Genomic DNA, 12917 nt, shown 5'->3' on the forward strand with positions numbered 1-12917 from the left:
ATGCGGGGGCGGGGGGGAGGGTACTGGGAATGAGTCTCTATTTCTCACGTATTAACATAAATAAGAATGGAGGGGAGGTCTTTTTTATTTGATGTTTCTCTAGCCCTGCACAGTGCCTGGCACGGAGCAGAAGCTCAATAAATATAAGTTGAACGGATTAATATAATGTACACTGTCTGAGCTCAGGCTCAGAATAAATACCAAGTGACAGAGGGACCCGGAGACTCCTGGAAGAGGGGGTCAGCAGCAAGGACCCCGGCCCAGCCCAGTGAGGTAGAGTAGCTAGACCCCATCACCAGGGGCCCCAAGAAAGGAAGGCAAGATTCAGTCTTGGTCCAGAGGGTGGCACCTAGGCCTGGGGGTCACGTCAGCTGTATCAAGGAGAGTCCAGTGGGGACTTGGGTGTTCACGTGGAAGAGGCCCAAGACCGTGGCGTCCGCTGAGAACTGCCAGGCGCGAGGCTCCCGGACCGCGAGGCGCAGGTGGACGCTCAGGCGCTGTCCGGCATCCAGGTGCAGCAGGCCGCTCCGGAAACCAGCCGCTGAGTTCCCCGAGGATGGGGGTGGCAGGTCCAAGGTCAGGGCCAGGGCAGCGGCCCCAGCTTGGAGAGGCCGCAGGTTCAGGGCCACAGAGACGGAGCCGGAGCTGTTGCCGTTGCTGGCCATCGCACGCTTCAGCGCCAAGTGCAAGAAAACATAGTAGACTCCGGCCTGGGCCACCACCACCTCGTGTGTGTGCTTGTCATAGCTCACACCGGGCGCCAGGGTCACACCTGTCATCCCCCGCTCGCTGCACCAGTGCAGGGGCCCTTCGGTCAGCTGCACTGTGGGAGGAAGACGCAGGGCATGCTTAGCATGGGAGCATCGCTGAGGGTTGAGGTCGCAGCCCTGGGGAGGGGAGGAGGGGCTCTGAGGGAGAGAGGACAAGAGGGAAAAGTGGGGAGGGGGGTATGAGAAAGGTAAGGGGACTCGGAGAGGGTCTCAGAAAGGGGGGGGCTGGGGGAGGGGAAGGGGGGATAGAAGAAAGGAAAGGATTCCGAGGGAGGGGGAAGACTCTCTGGAGGAGGGAGATTGAGGAAGTGGAGGGGGACAGACTTCCAGGAACCAGGAGGAGGAGGAAATGTAATGCCAAAAAGGAAGAGGGGGGCTTCCCTGGTGGCGCAGCGGTTGGGAATCCGCCTGCCGATGCAGGGGACGCGGGTTCGTGCCCCGGTCCGGGAAGATCCCACATGCCGCGGAGCGGCTGGGCCCGTGAGCCATGGCTGCTGAGCCTGCGCGTCTGTCCGGAGCCTGTGCTCCGCAGCGGGAGAGGCCGCAACAGTGAGAGGCCCGCGTACCGCAAAAAAAAAAAAAAAAAAATTTTTAAAAGAAAAGTATGATGGAGGGGGATAGGGGGCTCCTAGGAATGGAAGTATGGGGTTTGTAGAGGGAGGAGAGGGGGATAGGGGGCAGAGTTAGCATAGAATGAAGGAAGGGACTCAGAGTGGGAGGGGGGGAAAGAGGAGGGGGGATGGAGAAGGGGAAGGGGGGGAGGGAGGGGGAGGTTGTGGAGGAAGGAGGAAAAATCCTAGAGGAAACATAAAGGGAGGGAGGAGGGGGTGGAGGGTGAAGGAGGAGGGACTCCAAGGAGAGGACAGGATGGGGAGAAGGTCTCCTTAAGAGAGAAGGGAAGGAGGTGGCAGGAGAGTCTGGAAGGGGGAGGGAAAGGGGTGGGAAGAAGAGTCCCCAGAAAGGGGAGGGGAGCGGGGGAGGGTCTCCGGAGGGAGAACGAGGAGGGGAGTCTGGAAGTGGGAGGGCAGAGGAAGGAGGTAGAGAGGAGAGTCTCCAGAAGAGGGGGGAGGAGGGTCTCGGGAAGAGGGAGCGGAAGTGAACGGGAAAGACGGTTTCCAGAAGGGAGGAAGGGAGACAGGGCTGGGGAGGAGGGGTCCGTCTCTCCCAGAGCCCAGTGGGAGAGACCCTACCAGGCTGAGATTTGCGGCATCCAGCCCCAGCTCTGAGAGGGCGGGGTCTGAGGTGGGCACAGATGGGGGTCAGAGGAGGAGGAGACCCAGAGAAGGGCTGACGCGGTTCTAAGAAGGGAGGGGACACTTTTCACAGAAGGGAGGGGAAGAGGGTCGGATTGGGTCACAGAGGAGGCCTCCTTCTCCTGGGGCTCTCCCTCTTAGTGCACCCTCCCCCTGTCTGGGGGAATCACTCACCTCCGTCGGCCACCACCAGCTGCGCGAACACGCCCTGCCGAGAGAGGACAAACGGAAAGTGGGTAGAGGTCCCCCCTCCCGCACCCGCAGCCCTCTGGAAAGTGGAGTGCCCGGGATCTGCGCGAGTCTTGAGCCTACGCTCCCTTCCCTTCCCGCTGCAAAAGAGCGCGCGCGCTGCCCCAGCCCTACTGTGTGCAAGGACAGAACCCCGAGGACTCAGGAGGGAAAAGAGGAGAGAGTCCCTCCAGGGGGCTTGGCACTGGGGGGTCTTGAGAGAGAAAGGGGGGTACCCCAAGGGTCCGGGAGAAAACCTAGATTCTCCGCGAGTTACGATAGAAAGGGGGAGCCCCCTCAGTGGTTCGAGATAAAATGTCCCTCGGGGTCCGCGATGGAGAAAGTGCTCCCCTCTGGGGTCCCGGGATGAGATGGGGTCTCACGGGGGTGCGGGACGAGAAGGGTGCCCCCCGAAGTCCTGGATAAAGAAGCGGTGCCCTCGGAGGTCCAAGAGGGACGATGGGGGTCCCTCCACCATCGGCCTGGGATGCAGAAAGGACCTCGGGGTGTGGGGGGGGAGCGAATGGAGAAGGGGTCCCGGAACTGGGTAGGGGTCTCTCCCGGGGTCCAGATCGGGCCGCATCTCACCTGCGGAGAGTCGGGGAGGCGGGTGCGGGCGTCGGGCGTCAGCTCCAGGCCCTCCGGGAGTCTCGGGCTGCGCGCGGAGCCGGGGACCTGCGATGCAGGAGCCCCGGGCGCGGCCCAGGCGCGCACCAGGCAGGCGGCGCAGGCGGCGGCGAGCAGCAGCAGCGCGGCGCTCAGGGCCCAGGGCAGCGGGTGGCAGGAGCGGCCCGAGGGCGCGAGCGGCCGTTGAGCTTCGGGGTCCGGGGCGGCGTAGGTGCTGGAGTGCATGGCCGGCTGCGGGCGGCTGCGGTCCGAGGCCGCTGCACCGCGCTTTATATGCAATCCCGAAGCCCCCCTTTCCGGGGTGTGGCCCGTGGGGATCCCAGAGATCCGCCCGGTAGGTTGGTTCCCGCCCGCCCCGCCTCCTCCACGTTCTGTCCGAACTTTCCCTAACTTTCTCTTCCCCGGATCTCTCCCTCTCTGCATCTCCTTTTTTCTCTCTCTTTCTCTCTCTGTCTCTCTGTCTCTCTGTCTCTCTCTCTCTCTCTCTCTCTCTCTGTCTGTCTCTCTCTCTCTCTCCCTCTCTCCCTCCCTCCCTCCCTCCCTCCCTCCCTCCCTCTCTCTCTCTCTCTCCCTCCAAGCTCTGACCCACCGACCCTCTTTCTTCCTAATTGTCTCTCTTGTGTCTCCCCGCTTATCTATCTCTGCGCCTCTCTGCTTCTCTGCCTCTTTCCCCAATTTCTTATCACTCCCTAGCTCCCCAGCACTGGGGCCCCTCCAGGGCTCTCCTAAACCCGGCACTTCTTCAGAGGGGTCAGAAGATAGCCAGGCCTCAGCCCCCTTCTCCTGTGGAGCATAAGTCCTCCCAGTGGAACCCTAAGTGCCCTGCTCAGCCCTCCCCCTCCCCTCCCTCTTTTGCCCCAGGACCCCTGGACCTTCCCTGGCCTGCCCCCGCCCACCCACCTAGACGCTTCCCATCAGGGGCCCCCTGGACCCCATAAGCAGAAGGCTGGAGAGTCCAGGTGGAGAAATTCCCCTTGTAGGAAAGGGACAGCCTTGAGTGAGGCAGAGGAAACTCAAATTTCCCGTTCGCTCTCCGGTGGTGGTGTGGGCGGGGGCGGGGGCGGGGGCGGGAGGAGGACCAGAGAAGCGGTCAAAACTCGGCCCCAAAAGAGGAAGCAACCCTGGACTGAGAGATGGCCAGCCCTAGAAAAGCCCTGGGCTCCCATAGAAGCCCTGCTCTGCCCAGACCAGCCGGCCAACTCCCTAACCCGCTCCAGGATTCACTTTCCCTATAGAAAATGGAAGGGTGGACCGGGCAATTGATCTCAGTCATCCATCAGCCGTCAGGGAAATGGGGGCAGGGAGGTTGGTTCAACTGAACAAGGATCGGATGCCGGCCCTGTATTCAATCTTGTATTAAGCCTCTCTGGGGAATTACGAGGAGCCCACTGTGATGATACTGGCTCGTGTTGACTCACAGGTGCTGAACGTTTCCGTTTTACCAGCGGTTTATAAAGCACGAGGCCCAGACCAGCATCACCTGGGAACTTGCTAGCTCTGCAAATTCTAGCACCTCACCCGAGACCTACTGACATTCTGGGAGTGGAAGCCCTGCAATCAGTGTCTGAAGGAGCCTTCCAGAAGATTCTGACACTTGCCCAAGTTGGAGAATCCACTGCATGGTACCAAGGTTGTTCCTTCACACCTGCTGTCCCCCTGCCTGGAATGTTCTTTCCCCAGATCTGCGGCCAGCTGTCCTTCTGAGTAAAGAGGATGAATTAAGCTCCGGCCCCTACTTTCACTCTCTCCCCAAACCCCACTGCAGTGATAGTATAAGCGACTGTTTTAAAAGCTACACCAAAAATTGTAAGCCATCGGGGTGGAATGCCAAATATAATTTCCCTAGCCAAATGCCACAATCAGCACCGTGTCTCAAGCCTCAGTTATTGGTGACTGCCCCCAACCCCCAGCTCCGAAAGAGAGTGTGGTGGGTGACAGCTAAAATAGAAGTGTTGGTCTAAAGTAAATTCCCAAAAGAGATATCAGCTCTGCTCCCCTTCAGGGTGGAACCGCAGCTGTCTTGGGTTTTTTGTTTTTTGTTTTTTCCTCCAGACAGCGGATATGGCAGCGTTTCTGGTGGGAGGAACGCAGTTGATAGTAGAAGAATCACGCCAAAAGCATGTGTTAAACAAACGTGTGAACTTGAATGCAGGATTTGAAACTTTCCCACCTTGACCCTTGCCCCCCACTCAGCAGCCAGGCTCTGAAAGATGGGGATGGTGGGATCCTTTCTCTGAGGAATCTGACCAACCAGGAAGATAGATATAAAGATACTGAGGCCAAAAAGCCCTCCCCAGATAGCACTGCTCTGTCAAGAAGCTCACAGGCCACAGGCCAATCTGTTTATTATTAAGCCCTCCCCCACAGCAATGTCACAGACAAGGGTTGTCTGGGTTGACAAAAAGGAATTCAGAGGACTCCCAGTCAACATCTCGGACAACCCAAATGAAAGTGTCTCTCTCTCAGGCCCTGGTTACATCACCCCGTGACATGGCCTCACTAGCAGTTTCCACCATGTGAGATATTCTTGTTCATTTGTTTGCTCACTCATGGCTGTTTCCCCCATGAAACTGTTATCTCCCAAAGAGGAGTATCTCCACCTGCCTTGTTTCCAACCTAGAAAATTGCAGGCCTCGATCGTATTGACTGATTTAATGAATAAATGAACGCAGTATAGCATAACAGTTACCAGCATGCGCTCTAGAGGTGGACAAACTGCAGCCCGACACCGAATGTTTTGATTATTTTCATTTTGAAGCAGCTGGGAAAAGTCAAAAGAAGACTCTTTCTTGATGTGCAAATCATGTGAAATTCAAATTTCAGTGTCCACAGATAAAACCGTATTGACACACAGCCACCCTCATTTGTTTCCATATTGTCTGTGGCGATTTTTGCAATATTATGGCAGAGTGGAGTAGTTACAACAGAGATTGTCTGGCCCACACAGCCCCGAATATTTACTCTCTCTGGTCCCTTTCAGAGGAAAATTTGCTGCCCCTGTCTAGAGTCTTGAATTTTAGCGCTCAGATTTCTTGCTGTGTGATTTTGGGCAAGCTGCTTCACCTCTCTGAGCCTCACTTTTCACATCTACTAAATGGGAATAAGAGTAGGTCTCAAAGAGTAGCTGAGAGCTTGCTGTGAGCAGTGCCAGGCACATGGCAAATGCTCATTCCAGGTGAGCTGGGTCACTGACGCTTTTCTAAAATTCCAATAGCGGATGTAAAAACACTAAGACTCCAAAAGTTGAAGTCATCGATCCAAGGACTGACAGTGACTGTTCTGAACTCTCTCAATGCCGAGGGGCTTAGCAGAGTTCTATACACCCCCGCCAGAGCAGGGAAACAATGCCTGTCAGGGGAAGGCTCAGGCCACAGCCAGGGAGAGCCATGACGTATTGTTGTGGTCGGGACATCTGAGATAGGCAGCCCCGCCCACTATGGAGCTCTCAGCATCAGCCGCCTAGCACCCCACGGTTTAGTACAGTTGCACCTCTGTGCTCAGCTGTCTCCCTGAGGTGAGCGTGGGCCCTGGTTTTCCTCACCTCTAGGGGAAAGGCCTGAATTCTCACTGTTGCCATCATAGGGCTCAAAGGAGGGATTGGGCAGGAAGCAGTTGGGGGGTGGCACCCTTCTTCCCTCTCGGAGGCCCAGTGAACAGGCACCTCCTCCAAGAAGTATGCCTTGATTTTTCCTAGCAAACTCACCTCCTTCTCTCTGGGTTCCCGACTGCCCCCCATCCCGTATGTGGACTCCCCCAGGGTCAACCTTCCACTGGCGTGGATCTTCCACGTCCCCCGGGGGAAAGGCAAAGCCTGAAAGAGACCCTTAGTGATTGCCGGGTAAGTGCACAGTGAGAGGGCACGGGACCCCATGGGGGGCTGTGAACCAAGAAAAGAAGAAAAAAGAGAAGGGAAGGGTTGAGTGAGGTTGGTCTCCAGCCGAGGGGGTATCCACGTGTGTTGAAGGAGGAAATCGATGCAGAGAGGGGAACTGTGTTCTCCAAGTTAGTCAGGTCTCTGGAAAAGCTAGGTCCAAGTCTCCTCAGCCCTGGATAGGCCAGGGAAACACAGACCTGGTACAGGAGTGCACCTGTGATATCGGGTAAACACGACAAGGCATGATGGCATAACTAGGCTTTGTGGAGTTGGGGTGCTTATCCAGCTACTCTGGAATTGTGTGTCTCCAGTGTGATGCGTGTTCAGGGATCAGGAAAGGGGATGGGGGGGGGCCCATGCGTGCACCAGCGTGCTTCTGGTTGAGGAACAACAACAGCACAAGGTCCAAACCATTTAACTTCAAATCCCAGCTCTACCTCTTGCTAGTTGTATGATCTCGAGCAAATGCCTTCACCTCTCTGCCTTGAGGTTCCCATCTGAGAAGTCGAGCTAACACAGGGACCACCTGCTAGGATTACCGTCCAGAGTCGAGAGCCAGAACAGCACCTGGCATACGGTAGGTGCTCTCCAGGACTAGTCATCACTGCTGCCAGTGGGGCTGACCGTCTGGTGCCTCTGCATGACTGTAGGCAGGGGTCTGATCTTATGGATGAAGCACCGGGGTCCAGAAACAAGCGCGGACATCTGAGCCAAAAACAGGCAGGAAGTGTTCTGAACGGAAATAGCCGAAAGAGTCATTGAAAGAGAAATGGCCAGATTATCACTCATAGAATCAGTTCAGGAACCAAGCTGTGGAGGAGGTTGAGTCATCTCTTTGGGGCTCATTAGAGATCTCTAAGGGCTAGGAAAACAAAGAATGTGGATTTGGTTTCAGAGCAAAGATACATTTGCATAGCACGTATCTGGAAGGTATATTAAAAAGCTAGGGGGACTTAGGAGGGTGATCTGAAAAAGAGATCGTGGACCTTTCATGCAAGCTTCCGCCCACCTGCATTTTCCATGTTTGCTTTGTTTTGGTTTTTGCGTGTGTGTTGCATATAGAATGGTGGTCAGGTGTGAGCGCACAAAGAAAAAAACCAGTGGCCATACACACAAAAAATTTTTAAAGCGAAAAAAATAAGCAGAGAAAGAAAGAAACCAGTGGCCTTAGCTGTTTGGAGGAAGGGAAAATTTAACATCAGTGACATCAAAGGCAGGAAATGGTGTTTCCCTGCTAATGGCAGTGGAAGGATACAGGGATGGGGAAGACCCAGGCAAACCAGGGCGGGCCCTGGGTACCCCTCAGAGGGGCCCCCGTCTGTGAAAAACCAGCTCATTCTGCTGGGAAACTAGCCAGCCTGCCCCAGGAAGGAAGCCCCAGCAGGGCTACCACCTGGAAGGGACTCTCCAACCGGCCCGGAGGGGCAGCCACCAGACAGACACCGGTGTACAAAAGACACCCCCATTCAGGCGGTACACAATCACACAAACCGAGACAGACACACAAATACACCACACAGACATACACACACTCACACACACACACACACTGAGACACATAATCATAGATACGCAAGAGTAGCCACCAAAGCTGGCCACAGACACACACAGAGATCCAAGAGATACATATTCAGAGTATAGACACCAAGAATAGAAGGACACACAATCGCAGACCCACAATCACATGCATACCAAAACAGTGGTGGAGATACACCACACAGGAACATGCTAAGACATGCCCAGAGGTGCAATCATAGATACACAAGATCAGCTGCCCAAGCTGGCCACAAGCACACAAAAGGACACATCCGTGCCCATGATCACACATACCCACTAACGCATAGCCTGAAAGAGTCTCAAAGGCTCTGGGATATGCATTCAGAGACAGACAATATCAGATGCCCAGAGACCACCAAAGGCACTCAAGTCACATACTGACACAGGCTGACCTGGAGAGACTGGCAGAGACACAAAGTACAAGAAACCCAGGCGCCGCCCCCAGTGAAGATCCAGGTCCCACCCTTCGAGCCATCCAAGATCCACCCCCCACAGAGGGGACCCAGGCCCTCCTTTTGGGGGCCTATCCCTCCCTCCCTTAAGGCACATCTGGGTCCCTTTCCTTGGAAGCAACACCCAGTGTAGGCCGCGGGCGACCCCTGGTGGACCAGGCGCCTCAGTCCAGGGCTGCACTGAATGAGTCGTTGGGAGGGGGGCGTCTAGGCTGAAAGGAAGGAAAGGTGCTTCGGCATCGACTGCAAAGCCCGGAGGAAGGTGCGTGGCAACGGGGTAGCGGGGACAGGGGCGGCCGGAGCGGGATCAGACGGCCTTGGACAAGGGAACAGAGCGTGGGAAGCAGGAGTGGGATGGAAGACCCTCACCCATCCCCACTCGGTGCGATCCAGGGTCCCCGAGGGGAGGGTGCTGCTCCGGGGACAGTGGAAGACGCGATAAGCCCGGCGGCGAATTCCCATTGGTCCGCGGCCGACCAATGAGGAACGGCGAGGGCTCCCGGCGGGGCGGGGCAAGACAGGGCAACAGTTGATAGACATGGAAGGGACCCGCCTACCCAGCTTGGCTCTCAGCCCGAAAATGACCACCAGGGAATCGCCCAAGGTCTGCAATGCCCAGCACGGAGACCGCTGGCCCAGGAGGACTCTCGTCAACTCCGATATGGCTTTGACCCGCGGAACCCTGAAAAAGGTGGGCTTGCCCCTCCCAGAATTGATCCCAAGCTCCCAAGCCCTGCCCTCTCATCAGCCCCTCCCACTTCTATGTCATTCTCCCAGGCCCCGCCCACTTCCTAGCCATCATTGTCTCAAGCCCTGCCCACCCCCAGTCTCGCCCACTTTCCCATCATTCTCCCCAGGCTCCGCCCACTTCTCAGACAGCAACCTTCTAGGCCTTGCCCACTTTCCTACCCCACCCACTTTTCTACTTTCCTTCGTCCTGCACCATCCTCTCCCCGTCTCTGCCCTTCTATTGTCTCCTATCTGAAATCTTCGGCCCTGCCCTGGGTTACACTTTTCCAGAACTCCCTGCCCGCTTCCCAGTCCAGGCCTTCGAACCATCCCCATCCTTAGTCTGAACTTCCCTGGGGACACCACAGCCTGCGGGTCTCTGAGCATTTTCTCTGAGCATTTTGTCTGAGCATTTAGGCCCCGCCCATTTTGTTCCTCTCTCTACCTTCTTCCAGACTTCACCCATGCTTTCAAGACCTTACCCCAAATCAGTCAAGTCCCTGTATGGGTTGGGGACTCCTAGCTAACGGAGTCAGACAGGCCTCAGTTTCCCCGGCCCCGGGGCCGTCCTCGGGAAGGCCACGCCCCCTTGGTCATCTAATTACTGCCCTACAGTGGGACCCCGCCCCTGCCCACCTTGGTCTTCACCATTCAGGCCAGCCTCTCCCCGCTGTATCCGGCCCGACTCTCGAGCTCTAATCCCAGTCCGGGTGGGCGCGCCCACCCCTTCGCCCCCCACAGTCGATAAGCTTACCACATACTGTCTTGGCCTTGCCCGAGCTGGTGGTCCGGTACCAGTGCCTGTGGCCGGGGGACCCGCGGAGAACCACCCCCGTGCCATCTGCTGCCACACTGCTGGACCGCCAAGCTGTTGATGGCTTTGGATTTGTTCTGTCTGCTGCTGGGTGAGCCCCCTCCCCAGCGTCCTTGAGCGCCCCGCACCACCACCATGCGGACAACCAAGGGGCAGTGGAGGGGTCTGTCTTCCTGTCTTTATCTGAGGGTCGCTAGATTGGGGGCTGGCTGCCTGCCCTGGTGTGTGTACTTGGGCTGTGTGTCTTCACATCGGTGTGTTCATCAACATGTTTCTGGGATGTCTGGGTCAACGTGTGTCCGTGTGAATGGGGACGATAGGGACTCTCCACAAGTGTGACTTTGTGTGTTTACCCGTCTTCCTGGGTCTGGGTGCTGGGTCAGCATCTGGCTGTGCATCTTTTTTCTTTTTTTTTCAGTCTTTCATATGATTTTATTTGCTGCATGTCTCTTTGAGTTGTGGATCTGAGTCTACGTGTCTATAGTGGGGGAGGTATGTTTGTATTGTGTATCTCTGTGTATGTTTGACTGTGTGTATGTTGTGTGCAAGCCCCTGGGTCTGTCCGTATGTCTGGGGCTGGTCTGTGTTGAACTTATATCCATGTGAATGAGTATGATTCTGTGTGTGTACGCTCATGCACACGTGTGTGTGCATGGGTATGTGTGTGTCCCTTCAGGTCTCTGGGTTGCATGTTGTGTCGCTGTGTTGTGTGTTGTATTGGTTTTCGGGGGTGTGTGTTCATTGTGGGTGACTCGTATGCATGCACTTGATCTATGGGAGCCCGTGACTATGCATCTGGGCTGGGGGCGGATCCAATGGTATTTGTGTAGCCAGGTGTGTGTGTGGGTCTATATGGGCCTATGTGTATTGTGGGTATATTGTTGCATTATATGTCTGTGTGTGTACATCTGATTCTGGGTCTCTGGGTCAGACTGTGTGGTTGTATTGTATAATTGTGCATGTCAGACCCTGTGTGTTTGGGAATCTGCGTGGCCTGAGCTTGCTTAGGGTCTAGATGTGTGGCTGGCATATACCAGGGCCGCCCCCCACCCCCATTCCCCGGTGGGCAGAGCTAGTGACCAAAACCTCCTCACTGGGGAGGAGAGGCCAGGCTGGGATACTAGCTTTGCCCTCCCAGCCCAGTAAGGGAGCTGGGGACTGTGGGAGGCTGGGTTCCAGCTGCCTGGCTCCACTAAACTTCAGTGGGTGACAGGATGACAGGGTCAAGACAGGGGAGGGAGGCCTGGGTGTAGGCTTTAAGGATGAGTGGGCCAGACAGAGAGCCTGGCACCTGCTGGAGACAAGCCCCTTGGTCTGTCTGAATTCAGGATGGCAGTGTCAGGTGAGGGGGCCTGGACACTGCTCACACACAACTTTGCCACCAGTATCTCCCCTCCCAGCTCAGTCAGCCACAGAGCCATGGATATAGACATGAACACATACACAGATCCCAGATACAAGCACACACACACACCAACACAACCCACACATCCATGGACACAATGCATAATCGCTCTCTCTCGCTCTTTCTCTCTCTCTCTCTCATACACACACACACACACACACACACACACATCGCAGAGAGGAGCACACACACTCAGACATGTACCCATGTGTACCACAGACACCTATTCACACCACATACGCATGTCATAGACAGAGATACCCAGTAACACACACACACACATTCACACACACACACGCAGAGCCACAATCATACACACATACATCAGGACACACACACATACAGAAAGAGCTAGCCCTTCCACACTTATCCCCTCCTTATCTTAACCCCTCACCCACCTCACTTACAGGACCCCACCAGTGAATGGGTCCCTGGGGCTCTGGCCTCCTCTGGCCTCCTGGCCATACTGTCCTCTCTGCGCATGTCCCCATGTCCAGCCTGTGGAGATGCCGGGAGGACAGACTGGCCAGAAGGCCTAAGGAGGGTAAACCTCAGTTGACCCATCCATGAGTGGGGTCATCTCCACCCCCTGCAGTCAGTCTCCCCATCGTGCTGAATGAGACCGGTTTGCTGGTACCCCACATCCAGGGCTTCTTTTGCAATGACACCACCATTGGATACCCCCGAGTGGCCCATTACATCATCGAGGACTCGGCACTCATAAAGATGGGCTTCTTCATCTCCATCTTCACGGTAAGAGGGTGGCCACTTTCACCTCAGGCCGTGGTGACACACCATGGGAAAGTTCATCTGTTTTTCTGGCAAAGCGGAAACCCCCACCCATTATAGATCTAAGGCAGGAGGAAGTACCACCTCTTTTCCTACTGAAATGGGAAATCTCACTGCTCAATGGCATAAAGCTCCTTTCCTTGAGGAAAAGGTTAGCCCCCCACTTTTGACATAATATAGAGGAAACACCCACCTCTCTGCCTTAGGTATGGAACAAGAAGTTCAGCCCCTGCCCCCCAGTGGACAGGGAAGCCCCATTCCTTATATGCAGAAGGCAGGAAGCAGTCCTGCCCCTTTTCTGGGGATCTGGGAAATCTCCCCCTTTCAAACATGGAACATCCTGCCTCTTTCTCCCAGTGACAAGGGAAGTTCCATCATTTTCAGGCATTTGGGAGGAAGTCTATCCTTTATTCCTGGTA

The 12917-nt window shown here is 55.8% G+C and overlaps 1 protein-coding gene across 1 annotated transcript; it reads right to left on the reverse strand.

The window, feature by feature from the left end:
* Nucleotides 1-362: 362 nt before the first annotated feature.
* On the reverse strand, nucleotides 363-3103 carry TNFSF9 (TNF superfamily member 9). Its single transcript, XM_065875493.1, has 3 exons — nucleotides 2840-3103; nucleotides 2198-2231; nucleotides 363-823 (listed from the first exon to the last, which is right to left on the reverse strand). Exons 1-3 carry the CDS (start codon nucleotides 3101-3103, stop codon nucleotides 363-365), a joined length of 759 nt encoding a protein of 252 aa, XP_065731565.1.
* Between the last annotated feature and the right edge of the window lie 9814 nt (nucleotides 3104-12917).

The sequence above is a fragment of the Phocoena phocoena genome, chromosome 3, assembly GCF_963924675.1.
Source record: "Phocoena phocoena chromosome 3, mPhoPho1.1, whole genome shotgun sequence".
Lineage (NCBI taxonomy): Eukaryota > Metazoa > Chordata > Mammalia > Artiodactyla > Phocoenidae > Phocoena > Phocoena phocoena.

Coding starts and splice junctions, on each gene's coding strand:
- TNFSF9 (XM_065875493.1), bottom strand. CDS start 3,103: ATGCACTCCAGCACCTACGCCGCCCCGGACCCCGAAGCTCAACGGCCG. Junction 2,232..2,839: donor GCCTCCCCGACTCTCCGCAG/GTGAGATGCGGC, acceptor CTCTCTCGGCAG/GGCGTGTTCGCGCAGCTGGT. Junction 824..2,197: donor GCTGGTGGTGGCCGACGGAG/GTGAGTGATTCC, acceptor TTCCTCCCACAG/TGCAGCTGACCGAAGGGCCC.